The sequence below is a fragment of the Branchiostoma floridae genome, chromosome 17 (genome assembly GCF_000003815.2).
Source record: "Branchiostoma floridae strain S238N-H82 chromosome 17, Bfl_VNyyK, whole genome shotgun sequence".
Classification (NCBI taxonomy): domain Eukaryota; kingdom Metazoa; phylum Chordata; class Leptocardii; order Amphioxiformes; family Branchiostomatidae; genus Branchiostoma; species Branchiostoma floridae.
The window spans coordinates 2,858,014-2,880,411 of NC_049995.1; the positions used below are offsets into that span (position 1 = coordinate 2,858,014).

Here is a 22,398-nt window from a genome sequence, read left to right on the forward strand (position 1 = left end):
CGTACAATTTCATGCAATTGTCAAAAGTTGCGTATGACAATATCCTGATTGACCTTTTAGCAGGAACCCAACGTGTAGTAAACATGTACTTTTGAAGACTACTCAGACTTATCCTCTAGAAACATACATCCACCTTTTAAATAGAAGTAAATCTGTCATAATTCATATATATTTCACAAAGGATACCTTTGAAAAGGTATCTTGAATATCTTAAAAACTGACTGAAATGCACATTTTTCTTCCACCTTCTATATAACAGCGAATATGTCAACAGGTATTTCACTTGCATATCTTTGCAAAGACAAAAAGTGTGGCAATAAAAATTATTGCCATGGCGACGGTGAAAATCATAACAATCCGTCGACCTCTTCTTGAGTTATTCCCTTTCAAAGTCTGACACCAAACCTGTCCTGCAGTTCCAAAACAAGCCGCTGGGGGGGGGGGGCAAACCTATACCACTAACTCACGGCATCAAGAGCTGTCTACCACTTAAAATGCATAGCCGCAGCATGTCCAAAACTCGAGATATCAAACCAGGAAGTTCCGCTGCAGTAAAGTAACCGACCGCTAGGGGGCCCAAAATCTAATCGTTTCCAGGTCTCAACAAGGCCTACCCACATTTATATATTTATCTATTCATTTTCATTTATTCATTTTTATTTATCTATTTTCATTTATTTATTTTTATTTATTTATTTATTTATTTATTTTTATTTATTTGTTTATTTATTTGTATTTATTTACTTATTTGTATTTATTTGTGTTCTATTTTTTAATTGTTTATTTGTTTATTTTTATCTAATTTTCATTTGTTTATTTTCATTTGTTTATTTTTGTTTGTTTATTTTTTATTTGTTTATTTATTTATTTGTTTATTTTGTTTGTTTATTTGTTTGTTTATTTGTTTATTTATTTATTTATTTATTTATTTATACCGGGTATCAGTACCATCCATCCAGGCGTTCTCAAGTTATGGTGGTCTTCTACAAACACACACACACATACAAACGCTACCCAAAATATAACGTTCTTGGCGAAGGTAACTATCACATCGCTATCTCACAAACCTCCACATGTTATACATCATTTAAGCACAAACAATGCTTGTTTCACACATCGGTTTGCATTTTTGAAACAAAGATATCAAGGGTGAAGAAGGCCACCAAACTTTCCAAGTTTGCACTCGTATATCGGCATGTGCCATGCGACTGGAAAGCTTACACGTGGAGGTAATGGTTCAGTCCAGCATGATGCAACTACGCACGCGCGGAATCTACATTCCTGACATTCCTGTGGAAGTTTTGGAATTCTTTGCAAATGGTCCCACACTATACTATTAGGCTCGCCCATCAGGCGTCGCCCAAAACTGACTGAAATTGTTTTTCACAGTTGTGGTGTCCCAGACAGCCCAGATGACCCTGAGCCAGAAATTCTCAACTGAACTTGCAAACAAAAATTCAGCAGTTTTCATCACTCTTCAGACAAAACTGCAGGAAGCAGTAAGTCTTCATCTACATTGTATAATATGCTGTTGACAAGTTAATGTTGATGTACATCTTCAGTACATGTATGTTGTATGTCAACAAAACAGTAATGACACATTGGATCAATTTTGCAATACAAGATTTCCCATCAGTTCTAGAGCAAAAATTTTTTTATCAACTAGTCTGAATGTGGTATCATTGCAAATGGTGATGTCTCTATGATTTGCATACATACATTGACAAAATCTGACGAGTCCTGTTCAAATTTCCAGATCAGTGTTCAGATGGGGAACACACTGGGCTTCCAGAGGGTTGTAGTTGTGGAGTTCCAGAACAGGTAGATTTTTGTATTCTTTTCATTCTTCCTCCACTAATGAAGCTAATCGTGTCAAATTATTATGTTATTCTCAGAGAATCTTACAAATTACATGTCAATGGGATATGTTTTCTATATCTGGAATTCATCAATAATTTCAATCACTTCATATTGCCAATATTGATGACTATACCTTGGGACTGTTTTGTTTTTGCAGCACCTCCAACACAGTTGTTGTGGTTATGCGTATGGTCATGGCCTCGTATGCAGCTAAGACAGTGCAGACATTGTACCAAGAGTCAGTTTCAGCTGGCCAGATTGGAGGAGTTGCTGTTGTTCCAGGGTCATCAACTGTCACCAAAGATGGTACGTATAACTGTTACATTGCTATTTAAAGAACAAAAAAGGAAAAGGATCTCAATCCAGATTTAGCTAACCTAGAGCAAGTCTTTCACTGGTTGTGACAGAGAGAAAGATGCTATGTACAGTATTTACAGGTTAATTGTACTGGGGAAATTACCCTAGCTTCTTTAACAAGCACAATGAACAGTGGACAGTGGCTAATATAGATTTGTACACTGTTTACTTTAAGTAGCCCAAATTCAAAATTCAATAGCCCAAGAACTAATCACCACGGCACTGTTTTTCCACTCAGCAATGGTTGAAGCTTACAAACTGAGAACACTATTTACATGTACATTTGTATCATTGTGCAAAAAAAGTTGTCATGAACAACAATGTCGAAAGCAATATTTGAACTCTTGACCTTTAAGCCCAAAGACAGAATTGCTCACCCCTAGAACACACAAGCTACTGATTGTTACTTGATTGATTCAGATTCATATAATTTGATCTCTTGCAGTGGTCACATCTGCTTCGGTTTCCATGACGGTGGCTCAGTCCTGGTCCGCTGCCCTGTTGAACGTGACGTCTCAAACTTACCAACAGTTAAAGATACAGATTGAAGAAGTTGTAAGTATAACTAGTAAACATTTTTTTGCAATATTTCTTCCATGGAATTATCAAGACAAAATTGTATCTACAAGCTTGTAGAAAATTAATGGGTTTGGTTTTGACTGTTTAAATATTTTGTTTGTCCTTCTACTATCAGATTTCACAGATTTTGGTGAAGACTTTGGGGGCCCAGGCAGCCAAAGCAGACCAATTCAAGAGAACGTAAGTGCATGCATGAAGTCACACAATAAAACGATTTAAAACAATATGTCGATAAAGATGTTCAGTAATAAGATGCACCAAAAAGCAGTGATACTGATGAAAGACACCGGATTGTTGTCTGGAATGTCTGACCGTTTCCAAAATCATATACAGTTGCTTGAGTAGCTGCGTAATTCAAAATAATTTATACAGCATTCCTTAGGTACTTCAAATTAAAGAACTTGTATTGTCCTAATGATTTGGTTCTGAAACTATCATAGAGTCACACTCGGGTTGGTTTGAAAGCAGATGTACAATCTGTGTTCATCTTCTATCATAGCAAATCTGGGCAGGTTGAAGTGGTTCTGAGAATTGCGGCCACAGAGTATGCAATAAAAGAAGCCCAGCAGTCGGTGATCACCCAGGTCCGGACAGGGAATCTCGGAGGCCTTGCTGTTGTCAACACTTCTGCGATCATCAAAAAGGATGGTAACTATGAGCAGCAGCATATTGATTTTTGGACAGAAATTGGGATGGAACACTTAGTGTGAGCTGAGAAATAAATCAGAAAGAAAACTATAATGTTGTCAATTTTTGTTGTCATATGGTGAAATGTTGTTTTTGAATAAGAATTAGATTTGAGCTTAATTATGCAGATAGACAAGGGAATGCCACAGAATGTATATAATAGAATGAGTTGAAGTCATGGATCACACCTAAGAAATTTGGTATAGAATAAAGCCTGCAAATGCTGTTTACAACGTAATGTCTTTTTAATTTCTCAATGCTGAAATTGGGAAATAATGTTTCTTTTTTTATCAGTGACTGTATCTCAGACTGCGCAGATGACCTTGACACAGACTTACTCAGCTGACCTTCAGAACAAGTCATCAAAGGCCTACGTCACACTGATGGAATCAGTACAGGAGGCTGTACGTTCTGTCATGTCTTTGATATAAAACAACTTAAACACAATCATATATATAATATTTCTATAGTCTAACAGACTTAATAGTTGCTCTTAGATGTAAGGAAAGATAAGATCAGTTACAGTTACAAAAGTATATGGGTTTTTATATATCCTTTGAAACAAAGTTCCTATTAACTTGTATGCATGTCAATCAATGGTAAGACATGTTTTTGGTGTGTACTTTGGTTTTCAAATGCACAGTCAGTAGGGTGGAAGAAAGTATGAGTGCATGGGGAGATGACTGCATTTAAGGTCAGACTTGTTGGAGTGGCTGGAAGTACAGTTCAGAGATGGTAAAACCAACTAATAAGACATGACAGTCTAGTTATTATTGTGTTCATGCTTACAGTTAAGTGTGCAGTTGGGAAACACTCTCGGTTTCCAGCGTGTTGAAGTGGTGGAGTTCAAACAAAGGTGAGACGAACACTTCCCTTACCATATATACGACTGGCCTTAAGTTTATTGTGTACTCATTCAAGCCTGAAATGGAGAAGTGGCATGTAAAACTGGTCTGAATAACAGTCTGAATAAGAGTTCTAAGCAATAAGTATGTCTATGTAGCGCTGGCAACATGGCCACAACATTTTTTTTCTTGTTCAAATCCTCGAATACTTCTAGCAAACCTTTGACAAGCAGACAAGGTGAAAATAGAGAGCTAGCAAGGAAACATGTATCTAAAACATATAACTTCTAGTATATTCACTCCAAAGTCTATTTTTATATTGATTTCCATATTAAAAGTACAAGAACAATCGAATTAAATTGGTGTGGCTAATGTCGGAAAAAGATATTCATTAGTTTGTTTTATTTACCAATAATGCCATGATTATCTTTTCCAGCTCGACCAACACAGTTGTCGTGGTTACTCGTCTGGTTGTTGCAGCGTTCGCAGCAAAGAGTGTCCAAACATCTTTTACACAAGCTGTCTCATCTGGAGAAATCTCCGGACTTGCCGTTAATTCAACGTCTGCTGTCGTCACCAAAGATGGTAAAATCACTCCACAATATACTACCTTGCCTAGAGTGACAGCTAGTTCCTCCCATGGCTTGGAGGCAAATTCTCACCCATCTTGTATCATATTTTGCTTCTCTTACTGTTCTGCTCTAAGAGCTGCCTGCCACTTCTTGGTTCCTCTCTACATTGGCCACTACCACAATAATTGATTCCCTTGAAGTAAGATTGACAAGTTTTATGTACATTTGTATCATCAACCGTTGCGTAGATTTTTCAATGGTCTTTTATGCTTTCGTTTGCATGACCATGTCCCATTTTTTGTAGTGTTTTCACATTTGAATTTAGATAAGATACCTTTTCTCTCAAACATCCCAGGCAGCATTTAGTACATTCTTCTGACATTAAGTCAAGAAAGGCTGACATAAACTCTAACTTGATTATGTATTTGTATTTCTAAATACTGTTTCTGACCGTTTTTATTTGGTAACTTCGATTTTCTTCTGCAGTGAGCGTGTCATCCTCTGTAACTATGACTGTGGCGCAGGCGTGGTCAGCTCAGCTCCAGGACCAGTCATCTCAAGCCTTCATCACACTACAGACCAAACTGGAGGAGGAGGTGGGAGGGAAATATCATTGGGGATATATTTTGTGCATTGATTCAGACAACAATTCGACTGTCAATTCCAGCAGGCCAGCTGAGCCACTAAGCTCAGCATTCCTGTGGGTTATTGGCCTGTCCATGGTTCTGAAAGTGATGCAGTTGGTATCCGATGGAATGCCAATCATACAACATCACTCTTTCTGGTTGCTAGGTGTAGTTTGTTCCAGAGAACTTTACATAGATAAACGTACCACCCTGGTGCAGAAGGAAAGCTATGTTGCCTTGGCAACTGTCGAGATATGACGTATGAATCACACATCACCCGGCTTGCTCTCATGTTACTTCAAAAGCCATACTTTGGCAGTAATGCATATTGTGACAGTTCTGAACAGCCCTAAACATGCATACAACATGTATGTATTTCATCTATCAGTTTCAACTATCAGTTGTGCAATGTTGTTACATTTTTATTTAGAGTATTTTCACAGAGAAATTGTTTTCTTTACTATATAGAATGACTGCAATTATAACATCTATTAACTCTCACTGTTCATTATGTCACTTACAGTTGACTCGGAAAATGATGACCATCACAGGCTTTCAGGGCGTACAAGTTGCTCAGTTCAAGAGAAGGTAAGAGCACCATACATGTAAATGCTAAATTCTAACCACTCTTCATTATAAATCTATGGCAGGAAAAGACATAGGAACAATTTAGAGATGCTACTCATCGCAATTCTGCAAGTTCCTGTCTTGAGCAATCTGGTCAGTAGAAGACCAGCAGTCTCACTGCAAGCTGTTTTTCAGTGAAAACAATGCTTATTGACCTTTTCGATAGAAATGTCACATTGATGTGGTTTGGAGTATAAGTATGTCAATTATGTTGCTAAAGTATGTAGTGACTAGTTGATATTGCTGAGAGTCGAAGATGAGCGTCGACTTTCGATTGAAAATCACCCAATTACAGTCTTTTCTGTTTCTTTTCTTGGAACAAATTGCTTAAAACTCCTGAAAATTTTGCAATTGACAGAAATTTAAAAGAATGGTAACAAGGCAGGATGGCAGTGGAGTCCATCTAAGTTAAACCAACCATTCATTGTTTCATTGATTAAGGAATATCATCTCAAGTCAAAGTATAAACGTCAAAATCAAATCATGATATTTGTTTTTACCAGTGAGTCTGGTCAGGTCCAGGTGATTGTGAGAATGGCAGCAGCCGAGCACGCCATCGCACAAGCACAGCAGTCCTTTGTCACTGTGGTGCAGACTGGGAACATTGCAGGAGTTTCTGTTGATGCTTCTTCAGCAAGCATTCAGAAAACAGGTCAGTTCATTCATTCAAAAATCAAATACAGTTTCTGTTTTGATCTACCACTGCCACTATTTTGTTGTAAAGTTGCTTAGTAAATGTGTTAAATGATAATATTTCTGTGGCAAACGTAGGATGTATGTAACATACCGGTAGAATGTATTTTCATAATCATTAGATAATTTTTAATGTAACAATAAAGAGATGAAACATAAAGGAGGGAGTGGTACATGCAAAAGAAATATGATTCATGTCAACTTGGAATGTAAAGAATTTTGACCAAAGTAATTCAATCATTCACGATATGTGACATGCTATTTTGTGTTATCGATCATCAAATGAGTGCAATCATGTATTACAGTGACGACCTCCCAAACTGCCCAGATGACCTTGACTCAGGCCTATTCAGCTGACCTCCAGAACAAAGAATCTGTGGCGTTCACAACGCTACAAACAAACCTGCAGGAAGCGGTATGTTAGCAGATGCAGCTCATCATAAAACAATATAATCTTTGTAACTGACTTATTTCTCAAGGAAGCCACCTTTAATAACACACACAGATGATTCTTAGTATGATGATTAACTTTCTTCAACACACGGATAAAATTGTCAATGACCACTGTTGCCTTCTTCAGGATTAATACGATGACTCTTGTTGGAATTGAAAATTTGATATTTTGCAAAAGAAAGCAGCATGCTGGACTTTTGAGATATGATTTAAAAGAATGCTTGATATCATGATTTGAAGATTTGAACAGAGGAAATACAATAGAGATGAAAGCAACGACTTTGATTATGCAGTCACCAAGATCATGAATTGCTTTAGAATGATCCTTGGTTTTTTTTATTTCAGTTGAGCGTAGAGTTAGGAAACACACTTGGTTTCCAACGTGTTGTAGTCACAGAGTTCAAACAGAGGTAAGGAACTTTGCATAATATACACACATTGTGTATTGCCAATACGTATACGTCATTTTTTGCAAGAGAATTTACAAGGTCATGTTTTGACGTTTGAAAGAAAGCTATCATGGGAACTGTGCCAATCCCAGGATAATATGGTTATCTAAGGCTACATGAATAGCTGATAGGGAATGCCGCCTGTTTGCTTTCCTGGAAACACTAGGAAACCTGACTGAGAGTTGTTGTTTTTATCAGTTCCACCAACACGGTCATTGTTGTGATGCGTCTTGTCGTGGCAACATACGCCTCCAGCTCTGTACAGACAACGTTCACTGAAGCCGTTTCCATCGGTCAGATCGGTACCATCACTGTAGACAGCAATTCAGCAACTGTCACCAAAGACGGTAAAGCATTAAGATATGCTTTTTGTTTTGCTTGCTATGTGCTTTTTACAACTTAACATGTTCTACTCTTAGGAGTATTTCTAACTTCAAAATGTTGCAAAAGATGGCTTGCAAATACCTAAATCCATGGTGTTTTGTTGATGTCAACTAAAATTGACGCTGAGACCCTTGATCTGTAGGATAAGAATTGTAAAGAAATTACTTTTGTTTCACATACTTACATGTACATGAAATAGAATTGACTATGAAAGAAAGTTAAAAACTAAGAGCTTGTTTTCCATTTGAGTACCCAATGTGGAAAATTTGAACCTGTTTCTGTGTGTCTTTTTAGTGAGTACGTCGACATCTGTGTCCATGACTGTGAACGAAGCCTGGTCCACCCAACTGCTGAACACATCGTCTGTAGAGTACGTCAGCTTCAAGACAAAGACAGAACAAGCTGTGAGTAGATCTACTGTAAACAACACAACTCAAGTTACACACAAGCAGTTAAATGTAAACTACACAACTCAAGTCAACTGTACTTGTAGAGCACAAACAGATTATTATATTTATAAGGTTGGATGTACTAGCTTCTCAAAAACAATAAGTTAATATGTAGCCTGTAATATTTCTGCATCAATGCTTTTTTTCTGACAGTTGACCAAGAGCATGCTGAATGTTGTCGGGTTCTCTGGATTGGAGGTTGGACAACTGAAGCAGTCGTAAGTATCAGATCAAACAGTACCGGCATCAATATTGACAATACACCTGCATTAGCACTGATTTTGTAAAGGCAATGTTTGATTAATGTTTAACAAATTGTTTTTACTCTCTCCTTCTTTGTTCACAGTTCCTCTGGACAAGTGCTGGTTAAGTTGAGGATAGTTGCAGCCGAGTATGCCTTAGCACAGGCCCAACAATCGTTTGTCACTGTGGTGCAGTCTGGGAGCGTTGAAGGCATCAAAGTTGATACTACATCAGCTGTAATTCAGAAAGATGGTAAATGAGTTTAGAAAATATTTCATGTTCATTTAAATGTTTCTGTCAGTGTTGAAGGCATCTGAGTTGATACTTCGTCAGCTGTAATTCAGAAAATGGTAATGAAATTTTAGAAAATATTTCATGTTTATTCAAGTGTTTCTGATTGTTCTGGCAATAGTAGAAAGATTTTGAAATGAAAATAATGTACAATGTAATTATAACTTGCTACTTCAAAAGGGTTCTAGACTATATGTTGTGTCTGTCAAAGTGGAAAGATGATAAATATATTATGTATAGAATATGTATGATTTACAATTTATAAGTGGGGTTGTTCAATTTACCACAGTCTATAGATCTTACTTTATGACTTTGTTCCTCTAGGTTGACATGTTGAATATGTTTCCTTCAGAGATTTCAGTTTTTACAGTTATGTCCTGCAGTGTTCTTCTGTGTATTTAATACCAACCTTTTGCCATTGTTTTGAATGGTTCAACAAAAGTGACTTTGAGACTAAGATAATCCATCTAACGGATCCGTTAGCATTTTTCAGTATGTTATTCTCAACTCAAAATTCTAGGTCAAATTTGTATAGGTATATATTAAGTATTCAAGCCTGCTAATTGTTTCTTGACCTCTGTTACAGTAACCACGTCCCAGACAGCACAAGTGACCTTGAGCCAAGCCTTCACAGCTGACCTTCAGAACACGACCTCGGTGGCATTCACCACTTTACAAAGTAAAGTGCAGGACGCTGTGAGTTTATATTTCACTCTTTCACAATTTTTTCAGTTTATATCATTTCTCTTTTTTCTGCTATTCTGTTAAAGAGCATTCTATGGTGTTTGGGGGTAACTATATTCATCAAGCTATTCCTATATCAAAGTCTCATGTTTATATTCTAGGTTATGACTCATAGCAGAACACATTTAAAAAACATTGTTTTGCGCTTGCACTTAGTAACTGTTGTTGAAGTTATACATTATTTTGAAAGATTTTATCATAAGATTTTTAAAAAAATTGTTCTTAATTACCCCACAGCTTAGTGTGGAGTTAGGAAGCACTGTTGGATTCCAGCGTGTGGTGGTTGTGGAATTCAAACAAAGGTTGGTGAAGATCTAACATCTGATGTTACCATTATTTTCCCAATTGTGCCATGCTGTTTTAAAGAATAAATTTGATGTACTGTGTGAATTTGATGTACTTTGTCTTGAAGTTGAAACTTCTTTATCAACAATATTATAATGCTCATTATGCTTGGATTGAGTTTTTTATACACTTTCAGCATTAGTACTCGTTTTTATGTCATATTAAGAATAACATCTCCAAACATATCTGGATAGGAATTTAGCTTTGTTTTATTCTCTCTCTCCCAGTTATTTTCTCTCCCAGTTTACAGTGTTCTCATTATTACTGAGCTAGAGTATAGACTACAAGATGGCAGACACTCATAACAATTCATCTTTCAGCACCATGGAGAGAAACCCTAGCCTGGTTACCATTCGGAAAGTAGTTCGCTCCTGTGTTCATTACATACTATATACAGTCGCTTCTAGCTCTGACATTCATTATACACTGTATATATTGCTTCTCTGCTGTTCTGTCTGGGATCCCGGACCACGTTAATGTCGTGCAAATTTTGGGACGCAGGCACTGATTGGTCCCTACACATGAGCCAATCAAGGAATGGGTTCAAGTGATCGTTCGAACCACCGGAATGCTCTCCGTCCACTTGGGGGAGGGCCTGTTGTCATCGAACGAGCGCTCTAGAACCCATTCCTTACTTTGCTCATCAATTGATGTAACCACCAAAAGGTTTGAAAAGGATAGCAGAAGCAAACATAGGAGCAAACTACTATCCGGATGTAACCCAGGCTAGAGAAACCCCATATTTGTTTTAAAACATCACGTTCACATGTAACACGTTACTAACAGTACTGTTCAGATACATGGAATGTTTACAGTATCCATGTCTCTCCCTGTAGTTCTACCAACACAGTTGTGGCTGTGACCCGTCTGGTTGTGGCCACCTATGCTGCCAGCTCTGCCCAGTCTGCTTTTGTCAAGACGGTATCATCCGGGCAGATCGGGACCATCGCGGTCAACGCTTCCTCAGCAACTGTCAGCAAGGATGGTACATACATTTATTTGAAAAGACATTGCAGATATTTTCCCCAGAAATACTGTTTCATTTGTTTTCATATTAGTCCTTTACTGTCAGCTTAGATTCTACTGATATGTATTATCTAAAGAAAGAATTTAAAAGAGTATGTACTACCCACATGCAAGGCAAGTACGTGTGCTATGGCTATCAAACTTATGTATGTACTGCATGGAATTTGTATTGTCATGATAAATATTTCATCTTTTAGACATTATTTCTAAGTAAATGTCACAATTGTTTGTTTTTTCTCTGCACTATTACTGTAAAGAATAGAAATGTTCATAACAAAGTTTGACCTGTGTGCTTGTAATCACAAAACATTACAAACTAAAAGACCTTATAAAGTCAGGCTCACTTAACTTACTCCTGGTCTGTGTGATCTTTATTCACAGTGAGCGCATCCTCAACAATGTCCATGACAGTCACACAGTCCTTCTCCGCTGATCTACTGAACAGCTCCTCTGCAGCCTACCAAGCACTGGTGGTACAGATTGAGAAAAGTGTAAGTACGACATTTGATTGTTTGAAAAATCTCATTTCTTGTCATTATCCTATTAATTATGTTATTTTTAGAGATTTTGTCACATGGTGTGTAGCACTAGCAAGAAGTTTATTTTGGAAGAGGTTTGCTCGTTACTGCCTAATCTACGCTTACCATTCTGTTTTTAAACCATTTTAGATGACATCAACACTGCTGACTACAGTTGGGTTCCAGGCATTTGAGGTGGCACGGTTCAAGAAAACGTATGTAATGCAATAGTTCACAAGATTTTTTCTAGTGTTTAATGATTATAATGAGTAAGAGCTTTGTTGGTGACATTTCGAAACAGAACGATTTCATTACAATGGCTGGATAGAAAGATTAGACCAACAAAGTTTGTCAATTATAAATCTATGAACTAGTAACTCATGGGCGTACTATTCTGTCTAAGTACTCTTCTAGCTCACATCACAATACTGTCCAAATACCACAGTCTCAAAATCCTTCTGAAGCAGTGAAAGCTTTTCCCCACGAATTGTAAAATTCATTTCCCATCATAGTCACCTTCAAGTGCAATGTGTATCTCCCACCAATTTAGTTCAGTACCCCAAAGTTGTGTCTTAAAAAAGCTTTGCACTGAGTAAACCCGTATCTAACATGCAAGGAATACTTTCCAGGTCTTCAGGACAGATCGAGGTTGTGGTGAGAGTGGTTGCAGCAGAGTATGCTCTTGCTGCAGCTCAGCAGTCCTTTGTCACTGTAGTAAAATCTGGGAGCGTTGCAAATCTCACTTTGGATACAACATCAGCTGTCGCCAAAAAGACTGGTAAGACTAACTTCGTTTTAGATGTTATAACAATAATGTAAATTCAGTGGGGCATTTGTACCATTAATGTCAAAGAAGCTGGTGAGAGAGGTTGTATTAGGTAGCAATAGTATTAGAGTGGGACCGCGTGGCGCAGTGGCAGCATAGTTGGCTCCAGACCGAGAGGTGGCGGGTTCGAATCTGACTGCCGTGTCACCGATCTTGTGCCCTTGGGAAAGGCACTTTACACGACTTTACTCACTTAATTCAGGTGTGAATGGGTATCTAGCTGCGGCTAGTGGCCTTGGCGGGGCATTTTGGCCAAGACAGGCCTTAGGGGCATGTTCGAGCATGATGCACCCGCCATGGCGCACGAGTCGGGGGTAGGAGGAACCCCCTACATCCTTGGTCGGAAGTCCTCCTAGGAGACGGATACTCCGAACAACAAAGCTGCATCTGCTGAAGCCGTCTCACACATGTCATACAGTTCTGTCCCTGTGAGACTTAGTGCTACAGTGGACGAGAGGGTGGAGAAGGAATTGCACACCCCTCCTTCACCATAAAAAGTCATGTGCAGGTCAGGCAAAACAGGTAAATGCCTGTCTGCCTGCTCATCTGTCGAACAGACAGGAGAACCATAAAAATTAGGTAGCAATAAATGTAAACTGAGTGGGACATTTCAATATTGTGTTTTGTTTTAACAATGTGTCACATAACACACACTCAGGAGCACCACACCAGTTAGAAGTACAAGCTGCATTATAAGACAGGACACTAAGGTTTGATCCACTCGCACCATGGGCGCAATATTGTGCCATGCTATAGGGATTTGCACCCTCTTTAGATTCTAACTCAAGAAACCTAACCGCAAGACCACCTTACCACTATTAGAGTGTATAAGTAGACCTCTGATGTGAATTGTTAAAAACATCACAAATAGAGAAGGTACTGTAAATGCAGAAATGTTTGCGGTGGATTAATGTTCGTGGTTTTCACGTTTCGCGGTGACCACTTCACCGCAAACTTAAAACCACCGCGAACATTTTTCTATTATGGTATTAGACTGCAGTCTATAGTGTTACCGCGAACTTAAAACCACCGCAAAAAATCTCTTTTCCCGCTACTGCGAAATTAAATCCCCGCGAACTTAAATGCATTTACAGTAGTTTCTTTTTATACTGCAAATTACAGGCTTATGTTAAGGCTGAATATTTATTTGAAAGTTTCTTGATAGATGATCTGATTATATTTTTCTGTAGTGACTGCTTCCCAGACTGCCCAGATGACCTTGACGGAGGCTTGGTCCGCTGACCTTCAGCAAACGTCATCAGCAGCCTTTACCACACTGCAAACCAAAGTGCAAGAGGCTGTGAGTAACACATTGATAAAATTTCATTAGATGTTTAGTTTATTACGCAACAATGGAGCAAATTAAAGGATTAAGTTATGAAAATGTTATTGGAAGGTTTTGTTAACTAAAGTTTAGTCTTCTTTTATAATGATTATGCCAATTACCAACACAGTTGACCCAGATGGTAAATGGAGTGAATATTTGATGTGTACATGATGCAATTTTTAAAATATCGTCCACTGTCTTGTACACAATGTAGTAGTGTCAACATTGAGTTTTTAGACATTGATTACGTAGCAACTTACATTAGATGTCAAGCGCCAAGAATCTATGCGTCTCATTGAGTAGGGACAATTATATCATTGAACTATGAAGGTAAATAGTGCAAATTGGTATAGATATGAAAACTAATCTTCATTTATTTTCTATCTTTCCCACAAAGACTAATCTTCATTAATTTTTTTATCTTTCCCACAGCTTACAGTTGAACTCGGAAACACTGTTGGATTTCAGAGTGTCAATGTTGTATCTTTCAAAGAAAGGTCTGTTATGGCTTTCCTTACGTTCAATATGCAAGGTCAAGCAACAAATTTGATGCTATGTGTATGTCTCCTACCTTGAAGCCCAGTTTAATGATATGATAAAAGTTTAAGACGTTAATTGCTCATTAGCAGCTTTTGATTTTAAATTCAGTTCAGTCATCCATCTGGTGACACTGATTTTGAATTGCTATTGTTAAGTCAGTGACGCTTTGCAGGAATGATACTGATTTCTCATTTTCAAGCCACGATAGTGAATGTAGTACATCACCATTCTTTATAGAATGCTGTCAACTTCAATACTGCAATATAGTGTAACAAAAGTATATCGCATTTTCCTGTGCAGTTCTACATCCACAGTGACAGCAGTGGTCAGAGTGATTGCAGTGTCCTATGCTACAACAAGTGTGCAGAATTCCTTCACACAGGTGGTCAGTTCCGGACAAGTAGGGACAATAACGGTCAACAAGACGTCAGCGATAGTAACGAAAGACGGTAGGGAACTTCGGTAGACTCTTCATGGTATAAGCTGCTTCACAGTTAGTTTGTTTTGAGCATGTACGAAGTCAAGTGAAGGCCCATAACTTTCAAAAGTCTAAACCATTCTTGATATAATTACCATACGTAGGGCTGGGTACCGGTACAGAAAATTCAGGTCCAGGTCCGGTTCAGGTCCAGAGGATCAGGTCCAGGTCCGGACCTGAACCTGGACCTGATTCAGTATGACTCATACCAATGGTCCATTTCACTACAAAGAAATCTGTTTGGTGGAGTATTAGACATAACACTGGCGTTTTAAAATACTACAACGCTAACTGCACCTGTACGATTGACTGTAAACATTGGTAAAAATTACTATAAACTCTACTCTACTTCACTCTTGTCATTTTCTTCCAACTGGAAGCGCCAAAACGTATGAATGCCTTATAAAATAATATGTTAATTTTCTAATCGGTCCAACATCCGGTCCACCTAATTTTTTCAGGTCCGGTTTTTCTGGACCGGTCCAATAAGAAAAACCGGTTTTGTACCGGTACGCTGTACCGATACCCAGCCCTAACCATACGTGTTTGGTTTAAGTCTCAGGGGCCTTCAATGTTGTCATATAATCCACTGTGCACCTTGCTGCACATACACAGTTCCAGCTAGAGACAGCATGTAGCTTATCGGATAACCTTCTATTGATTACATTGGGGAAATGTGAGCTGTTCTTCTACTCATTCAAGTGATGGTTGGATAGTATACTTGTAATTCAGCACCAAGGAGAGAGCCATTATTCTAGGTTTAGGAAATAACTGTTACAGTTACAGAAAGACATATTAAAGGATGGCTCCATAGAATGCAATACATGTACATCTGATTCTGATTCAGTTCTATCCAAAGTGTAACATTCCTTTCTACAGATCCTCTGTGGGAAAACATTCAGACATAGAATCAGTGTGTGTGCTCTGCAACCTTGCACCATTTTTTATATGTTATGGGGCTAGACAGCAGAGAGAAAGTTAAAGCTACATTGGAATGATAGATGACATGAATGATAGATGAAACAAACTTGGTCCTTCACAGTGGGTTTGTCGACAACTGTGTCTATGACGGTGAACCAAGCCTATTCAGCTGCCCTACAGAACACGACATCACAAGCCTTCATCACTCTGCAGACACAGATACAGCAGGCTGTAAGTACAATTGCAAACTGTTGCAAAATTATGCTGAGAGTTGAAACCCATGTGTATTTATAAAAGAAGAGATCGAGCAGATTTGGTGATCATTTCAAAATTCATTTGCGATTAGGATACCAGCAATTCTACCAGTAAATTGTCAATGGTAGAGATCCAGTCATATAATCTCTGTCTACAATCTTACCCAGGAGAAGATCTGATTTTGCCAGATCACAATCTCTATTCTAGCATTTATGTTGTATTATATTTGATGTTCTTCCAAAATTCCACTTGTAAATTTCCTATGGATTGTTTTGTCCACACCCACACTGTAACTTTTATCTTTACAGATGACAAAGAGTCTTCAGACCACAGCAGGCTTCCAGGCAGTGCAGGTTTCACAGTTCAAGCAAACGTAAATAATCTGAGAAAAATATTTTGTAGACAAATTTCTTTAGTCACATTTTTTTCCTTTTTTATTTACCTATTTGCATGTATTTGGTTTCTTTTTCTCCCCACGACTACTTTTTAAAAATTCCTTTGCTTATACAATATACTTTTTTTAGGGAATCAAGTAAAATACAAGTCATCCTGCGGATAGTAGCAGCTGAGTACGCCCTAACCAAGGCACAGGAAAGTTTCACAACGGTCGTGAAGACGGGGAGTGTTGCAGGTGTTTCTTTGGATGCTACTTCTGCCGTGGTGCAAAAAGATGGTAAGACTTATCACATACACTGGTCGAATGCTAAATTTTTCATACATTTTTCTTTTCCCGACCTCTCAATCTCGGAAGTTAAGCAACGTGCAGTCCGGACAATTCTTGGATGGAAGACCACCCAAGGACGACCAGATGCTGTACCTTAACCAGGAATTCCACGAAATTGTCTTTTGGAAGGGATGTAAGACGGGTTTCTTGTTTGAGGAGGCAACTTGAGCACATATCAGCCACATTACTCACACGTTGGGTAACAAATGGCTGCAAGTAATACACCATACGTATTAGTAGCAAATGATGCCAATGAACAATTAATAGACAGGTTTGGTAATTGCAGTCGTGTATTTTTCTCAGTTACGGTGTCAAGAACGCTTCAGATGACCATCAAACAAGCCTTCACCGCAGCCTTGCAGGACACGTCTTCACAGACCTTCATCACCTTAAAAACTCAAGTTCAGGATGCTGTAAGTTATAGTTAAGTTATAATTAAACACTAAATGTTGGATAGTGATAGAATGCTACATGTATGATGAGCAATTGCAAGGGCTCTTTTATATTTATCTTATGCTCATACTGAATTCAGTAGATAAATTAGGAAAGTGAATTGTGACCTTTTTAAAGAAAGGAACTTTAATGATTGAATTTGTTTCTAATCAGTTTATCATTTTCATACCAGGTAACAGAAGAGATGTCTGCTACTGTTGGCTTCCAGCGTGCTGTGGTGGCTGAGTTTAAACAAGAGTAAATTTCTTTCCTTCATTTCTTTTCAAAGTTTGGTAAAGATACGAGATTTCAAATACTGCAAAATAATCACAATTTTGCACTCCTAACATAATCTATGCGTGCTCATGCACATGCTTCATGGTAACTTGCTCCTTGATTTTTCCTGCAGGTCTAGTAACACAGTTGCAGTTATCAGGACTGTCATGGCTTCCTATGCCTCCACAGAGGTGCAGAACTCATTTGTTACTGTGGTAAAGAGTGGACAAGTGGGTAACCTGGTTGTCGATGCCAACTCTGCGACCATCAAACAAGACGGTAAGAAGCAAAGTGTTGCTGCCAAAAAGTGAAGCAATTTTATATGTTTCACCCTTGTAGACCTGTTTGCGTCTGTGGGGCCTGGACCAATTAGCATGCAGAAGACAATGTTAAGCATTTGTACTTGAACCACAAGATCGCTGCTTGAAATCAAGGCCTATACTTGTCCAAGCTCTTGTTTCAAAAGGACAAAATAAGAATCGACCCAAAAGAAAAAAGACTACCTACTTACATGTACCTACCTACAACGTAGATCCTTGACATCCAGGTCGTTTGGGGAGGGAGTTAGCCTCTCCCTCGCTACAGTCTGGCCATAGATCTAGATATAACTGTTATGACAAATGTCATAATTATTGTACAGTTTAGAATTGCAGTATCATATATGATTTGAGTGATGGATCAAATGTTAATCTGAAATATAAGTACATTCTCTAATATTTGTATTTCTGATTTTTTTCTCTCTACAGTGACGGTTACTCGTACAGCATCGGTGACCCTGAGCCAAGCCTGGTCAGCCACTCTGCTAAACAAAACATCAACAGAGTTCAAGATGCTACAGACACAAACAGAAACACAAGTAAGATGGGAGAGACTTTATCAGTTGTAAGGAACTGCCACTTTTTTAAATTGCAAATCATTATGTAAAATACTGATGGTGTTCTTCTTTCCACAGATGACATCAGTGTTGCTTGTCATCGTTGGCATCCAAGGAGTTACAATTTCTGAATTCAAGGAAAGGTAACTTTTTATCAACCTTATTCAATTATCTACTGACCATACATTTGTATGTCAACTCAGAATTTTGAGCGGCAATATTTCTGAAACGATTTCTGTCACATACCAAATTGCTCCGTAATTTTCTGTTAGATTTTTATATGCTGTCTATCATGAGTTCTTCAACACACACCTTGGAGACGCGATGTTTCCTTGTAAAGTGACTTCTGTCACGTACCATATTGGTCCCTGATTTTTTGTTAAATGTCTATCATGTTTGCAACTCGTCAAAGGTCCAAGCTATTGTCAGACTTGTGGTAATTAGTATATGTGTGAATATGTCAACCCAGAATTTGAAATGCAATGTTCCTGTCTAAAATGATTTTTGTCACATCTGTGTCTGTATTTATATAGCCGATATAACGCCCTTCGGCCTAACACACCTGCTTTGCAACATTGCTCCTTGATTTTCTTTAAAATTCCTATCGTGTCTTTAGCTCCTCCAAGGTCCAGGCAGTTGTCAGACTTGTGGTGGCGGATTATGCCTCCAAGTCTTCCCAAACGTCATTTGCGACTGTCGTGGAAACTGGAAAGATTGGTACCATAAGCGTGGACCCTACATCGGCAGTTATCACAAAAGATGGTAGGTTTGTAAGATGAGTGCAAGTATATAAGCTAAGAAATTATTTGTTGATTGTTTGTTTGCTTTGATGATTCTTTGTCAAAATATCTCTGTCAAACAGCAGAAAAGTCCATCGGCTTACAAGTATAGAAACTCTAGTTGAAATGATATTTGGGCAGTAAAACATCAAGTATTTACTCCATCATTGCATGAGTATAAGGGATTAGCTAAAATGTTTGCAAGTCCCCTAGTCTATATCATAAATTCGAGGTATCTTTTCTGACGATCAACAAAAAAGGTCAACACTATAATGGACGTATTAAATACTTGTGAATGCAATTATATAAGTCAATGTAGACAGCCACTATGTAAAGCATATGTTAAGTATTAACGAAAGCCTTGTCTCATCAGTGAGTGTCACATCCACGACCTCCATGACCTTGACCCAGTCCTTCACTGCTGACCTCACCAACACAACAAGTGCAGCATTTATTGCCCTCAAGACTACGGTGGAACAGTCGGTGGGTCAAACCTTTTTGTCTTATTTTAAGAAAAACAATGCTTGGTTTTAATACATCTAGATGTGTGGATAACTTGATGTATGTAATTGTACTGGAAAGTCAGTCATTTTTTAGGTTACATGATGTTTTAAGTTTGCAGTTATAATTCTATACTACAATTTTGCTGTAATAATTTCCTAGTAAGGGGTCACAATGAAAAACATGAAAATGAACCCGCAAGCATTTCAAGATTTGCAAAATCCGGGGAACATATATTTGAATAATATCATGATTGTATGGAAACTCATGTAAAAATTGGTAATGTTGCTTAAATGTTTATGCATGTGATTTTGCATTCCTCTGTCGACTATAAATTTCCGTTGTTTAACATACATGTATTTTGTTCCATAGATATCAGAAACCCTGATTCAGACCGTTGGTTTCCAAAGAGTAGAAATTGTAGAGTTTGTACGATCGTGAGTATGGTTTTAAGTCAAGACCAAAACTAAAACCACTGGGTGATGGCACTAGTCTGCTGTTTTTGGGACTGGCAAAATATTCGAGGACTCATTCATATCTTTTTGTGAAGACACTTATATCTGTGATAAAAAGATCTACATGCATACATTCTTGTTTACCTTCTCTTGCAATGTTTATGATCAAATTTATTTTGGCATTCCTGGTGCATTTCCTATAACAGTTGCAATTTTAACTGGATGTTCTTAACAAGTATTCAAGGTGGACATTTCATATATGGATATACATTGTACATTGTACATGCTGCGTACACTATACAAAGGACTTAGTACATATTCTAAGTCTATTGCTGTATTAATTTCTGCAACTATGCAAAAAATAATTGCTCCAAACTATTTCAATATTGAAGGTGTCTATTCTGCATTACAAGCTAACACCCATTCATGCCAGGGTGCGTTAGTGAGGTTTCTCTTCAGGAGATCACATGCCTCTCCAAAGGTTCTGTCTGCCAGGTTGTGTAAGGTTCACGTTTGTGCTGTTCCATTTCAGAGGCTAGAGGACGAACAACAACTTCCTGAGAACTTGTAGCTCAAATTATACATCCACTATGTAACACTTTATCAAGGAATCATATATTTATATTAATGTATCTATGGTTTTTATGTTGAATTTCTGGAATCTCCAACAAATTCTAAGCAAATGGAACATCACTTTTTGATGTTTAGATAATTGTGCTTGTGTATTGAAAGCCTTGTTAGAAATCTGTTACATTGTTACATTAATTATACACACAAAAAAGAGACCTCTTCATTGTGAATAAGTATTTTTGTATTATATTTGCATCGGTGTGTGTTAGGTAGCACGAGAAGGATTAAAAACGTTGAAGTCTTTGATGAACGTTTCTCCCCCCACAGTGAAAGTGGACAGGTCCAGGCAAAGGTGAGGATGGTGGTGGCAGATTTTGCAACCACGTCTGTGCAGACGGCGTTTACTACAGCCGTCAAGACTGGAAGTGTGGGGACTCTAACAGTAGATCCAAACTCCGTAGTAGTGGAAAAGGATGGTAAGGGAACTTGCCTTTATTAAAATTTACCTTAAAATTTTTCAGATTGTGAAAACCTAAGGAATTTTCCTCCACTATATGGGTATCATGGTTGGGAAATGGAAAATGCACTGGTTTTCTTGTACAAATAACCAGTAGTAACACCATGTTGATGTCTTAAACATCTGACCAAATAGCTATTATGTGGTGTGTCCATGACACTACTTGCCTAAATCATCCAGAATGGTTTTATCACAAGAAAATATTACATTAACATGGTACATGAATTTATTACAAATTCATTTATCTAGTGAGTACGACATCCTCCATATCCATGAAGATGACCAGTGTGACGTGGAATACAGCCTTAATGAATACGTCTTCCAAGGCCTTCAGCAGTCTTAAGCTTGATGTGGAAGAGTCGGTAAGCATCTTCTGACACCCATTGCTATAAGACAGTAGTTTCAGCACCAAGGACAGACCATACACATCAGTTTCTAGTGTGCGGAAAGTGTTACGGCATTACGGCATTACGCCATTATGGAGTATGAAGGCAAAGATATGGGATTAAGGTTTCAGTCTGTTTTATCGCTACCCTGGCCAACAAGTACAATTTTCTACATCCCTGCTTCAGAGCTGCAACATCCCATCTAATTCTTGAGTGGACTGGCTTTTTTAAAGGCCTTTCTAGTTTCGCATGGTTAGGAGTATGCAAACTGATGGAAAACTATGATCATATTACCTTTCAGGCAGTGTATTAATCCATGAAAACAGCTTACTTGTACAGAATTTTGAAATATTTTTGGAAAGTTGATCACGAGACAGTAAATTCAGCACCAAGGAAAGATACTGTGTGTATAATGTGTTGTAAATATATATTTTTTTTTACTTGTCAGTTGCTGCTTGTGATGGTGTCAGTAGTGGGATTCCAGCGAGTGGAAGTAGCTGAGTTCAAAGAGTACGTATAACATTTGATTATCGATTGTATCATTTGGCATGGGAAGTGCAATGCTTGTAATGCCTAATCTCCGCTATAGGAAACCTCATGTACCCCTAAAAAGTAGTTGGGCCATTTCTACCTGCAAACAAAAGTTTCCAAAGATTGTTATTGTTAAGGTTAAAGAACTTAAAAGAGGGACTATTTTGACCTATGGAAACCAAGATAACACAATATGCTTTCATGCAACCTCGCTGGCTGTTTATCTAGTGATATGCAAGGTATTAAACATCCAACAAC

At 38.0% G+C, this 22,398-nt stretch overlaps 1 protein-coding gene across 1 annotated transcript in view; it reads left to right on the forward strand.

Moving 5' to 3' along the window:
* Positions 1 to 22,398, forward strand: part of LOC118404904 (serine-rich adhesin for platelets-like) — a 79,370-nt gene that overhangs the window by 33,310 nt on the left and 23,662 nt on the right. The window contains exons 59-99 of the mRNA XM_035804285.1: positions 1,390 to 1,499; positions 1,757 to 1,821; positions 2,018 to 2,166; positions 2,663 to 2,772; positions 2,912 to 2,976; positions 3,296 to 3,444; positions 3,778 to 3,887; positions 4,275 to 4,339; positions 4,765 to 4,913; positions 5,387 to 5,496; positions 6,050 to 6,114; positions 6,657 to 6,805; positions 7,152 to 7,261; positions 7,645 to 7,709; positions 7,947 to 8,095; positions 8,427 to 8,536; positions 8,735 to 8,799; positions 8,928 to 9,076; positions 9,702 to 9,811; positions 10,097 to 10,161; positions 11,041 to 11,189; positions 11,612 to 11,721; positions 11,899 to 11,963; positions 12,378 to 12,526; positions 13,765 to 13,874; positions 14,334 to 14,398; positions 14,742 to 14,890; positions 15,962 to 16,071; positions 16,404 to 16,468; positions 16,620 to 16,768; positions 17,123 to 17,232; positions 17,445 to 17,509; positions 17,661 to 17,806; positions 18,274 to 18,383; positions 18,480 to 18,544; positions 19,018 to 19,163; positions 19,554 to 19,663; positions 20,054 to 20,118; positions 21,034 to 21,182; positions 21,473 to 21,585; positions 22,058 to 22,119. Coding sequence (XP_035660178.1) covers positions 1,390 to 1,499; positions 1,757 to 1,821; positions 2,018 to 2,166; positions 2,663 to 2,772; positions 2,912 to 2,976; positions 3,296 to 3,444; positions 3,778 to 3,887; positions 4,275 to 4,339; positions 4,765 to 4,913; positions 5,387 to 5,496; positions 6,050 to 6,114; positions 6,657 to 6,805; positions 7,152 to 7,261; positions 7,645 to 7,709; positions 7,947 to 8,095; positions 8,427 to 8,536; positions 8,735 to 8,799; positions 8,928 to 9,076; positions 9,702 to 9,811; positions 10,097 to 10,161; positions 11,041 to 11,189; positions 11,612 to 11,721; positions 11,899 to 11,963; positions 12,378 to 12,526; positions 13,765 to 13,874; positions 14,334 to 14,398; positions 14,742 to 14,890; positions 15,962 to 16,071; positions 16,404 to 16,468; positions 16,620 to 16,768; positions 17,123 to 17,232; positions 17,445 to 17,509; positions 17,661 to 17,806; positions 18,274 to 18,383; positions 18,480 to 18,544; positions 19,018 to 19,163; positions 19,554 to 19,663; positions 20,054 to 20,118; positions 21,034 to 21,182; positions 21,473 to 21,585; positions 22,058 to 22,119 — 4,381 coding nt within the window. The remainder of the gene's footprint in view (positions 1 to 1,389; positions 1,500 to 1,756; positions 1,822 to 2,017; positions 2,167 to 2,662; positions 2,773 to 2,911; positions 2,977 to 3,295; positions 3,445 to 3,777; positions 3,888 to 4,274; positions 4,340 to 4,764; positions 4,914 to 5,386; positions 5,497 to 6,049; positions 6,115 to 6,656; positions 6,806 to 7,151; positions 7,262 to 7,644; positions 7,710 to 7,946; positions 8,096 to 8,426; positions 8,537 to 8,734; positions 8,800 to 8,927; positions 9,077 to 9,701; positions 9,812 to 10,096; positions 10,162 to 11,040; positions 11,190 to 11,611; positions 11,722 to 11,898; positions 11,964 to 12,377; positions 12,527 to 13,764; positions 13,875 to 14,333; positions 14,399 to 14,741; positions 14,891 to 15,961; positions 16,072 to 16,403; positions 16,469 to 16,619; positions 16,769 to 17,122; positions 17,233 to 17,444; positions 17,510 to 17,660; positions 17,807 to 18,273; positions 18,384 to 18,479; positions 18,545 to 19,017; positions 19,164 to 19,553; positions 19,664 to 20,053; positions 20,119 to 21,033; positions 21,183 to 21,472; positions 21,586 to 22,057; positions 22,120 to 22,398) is intronic.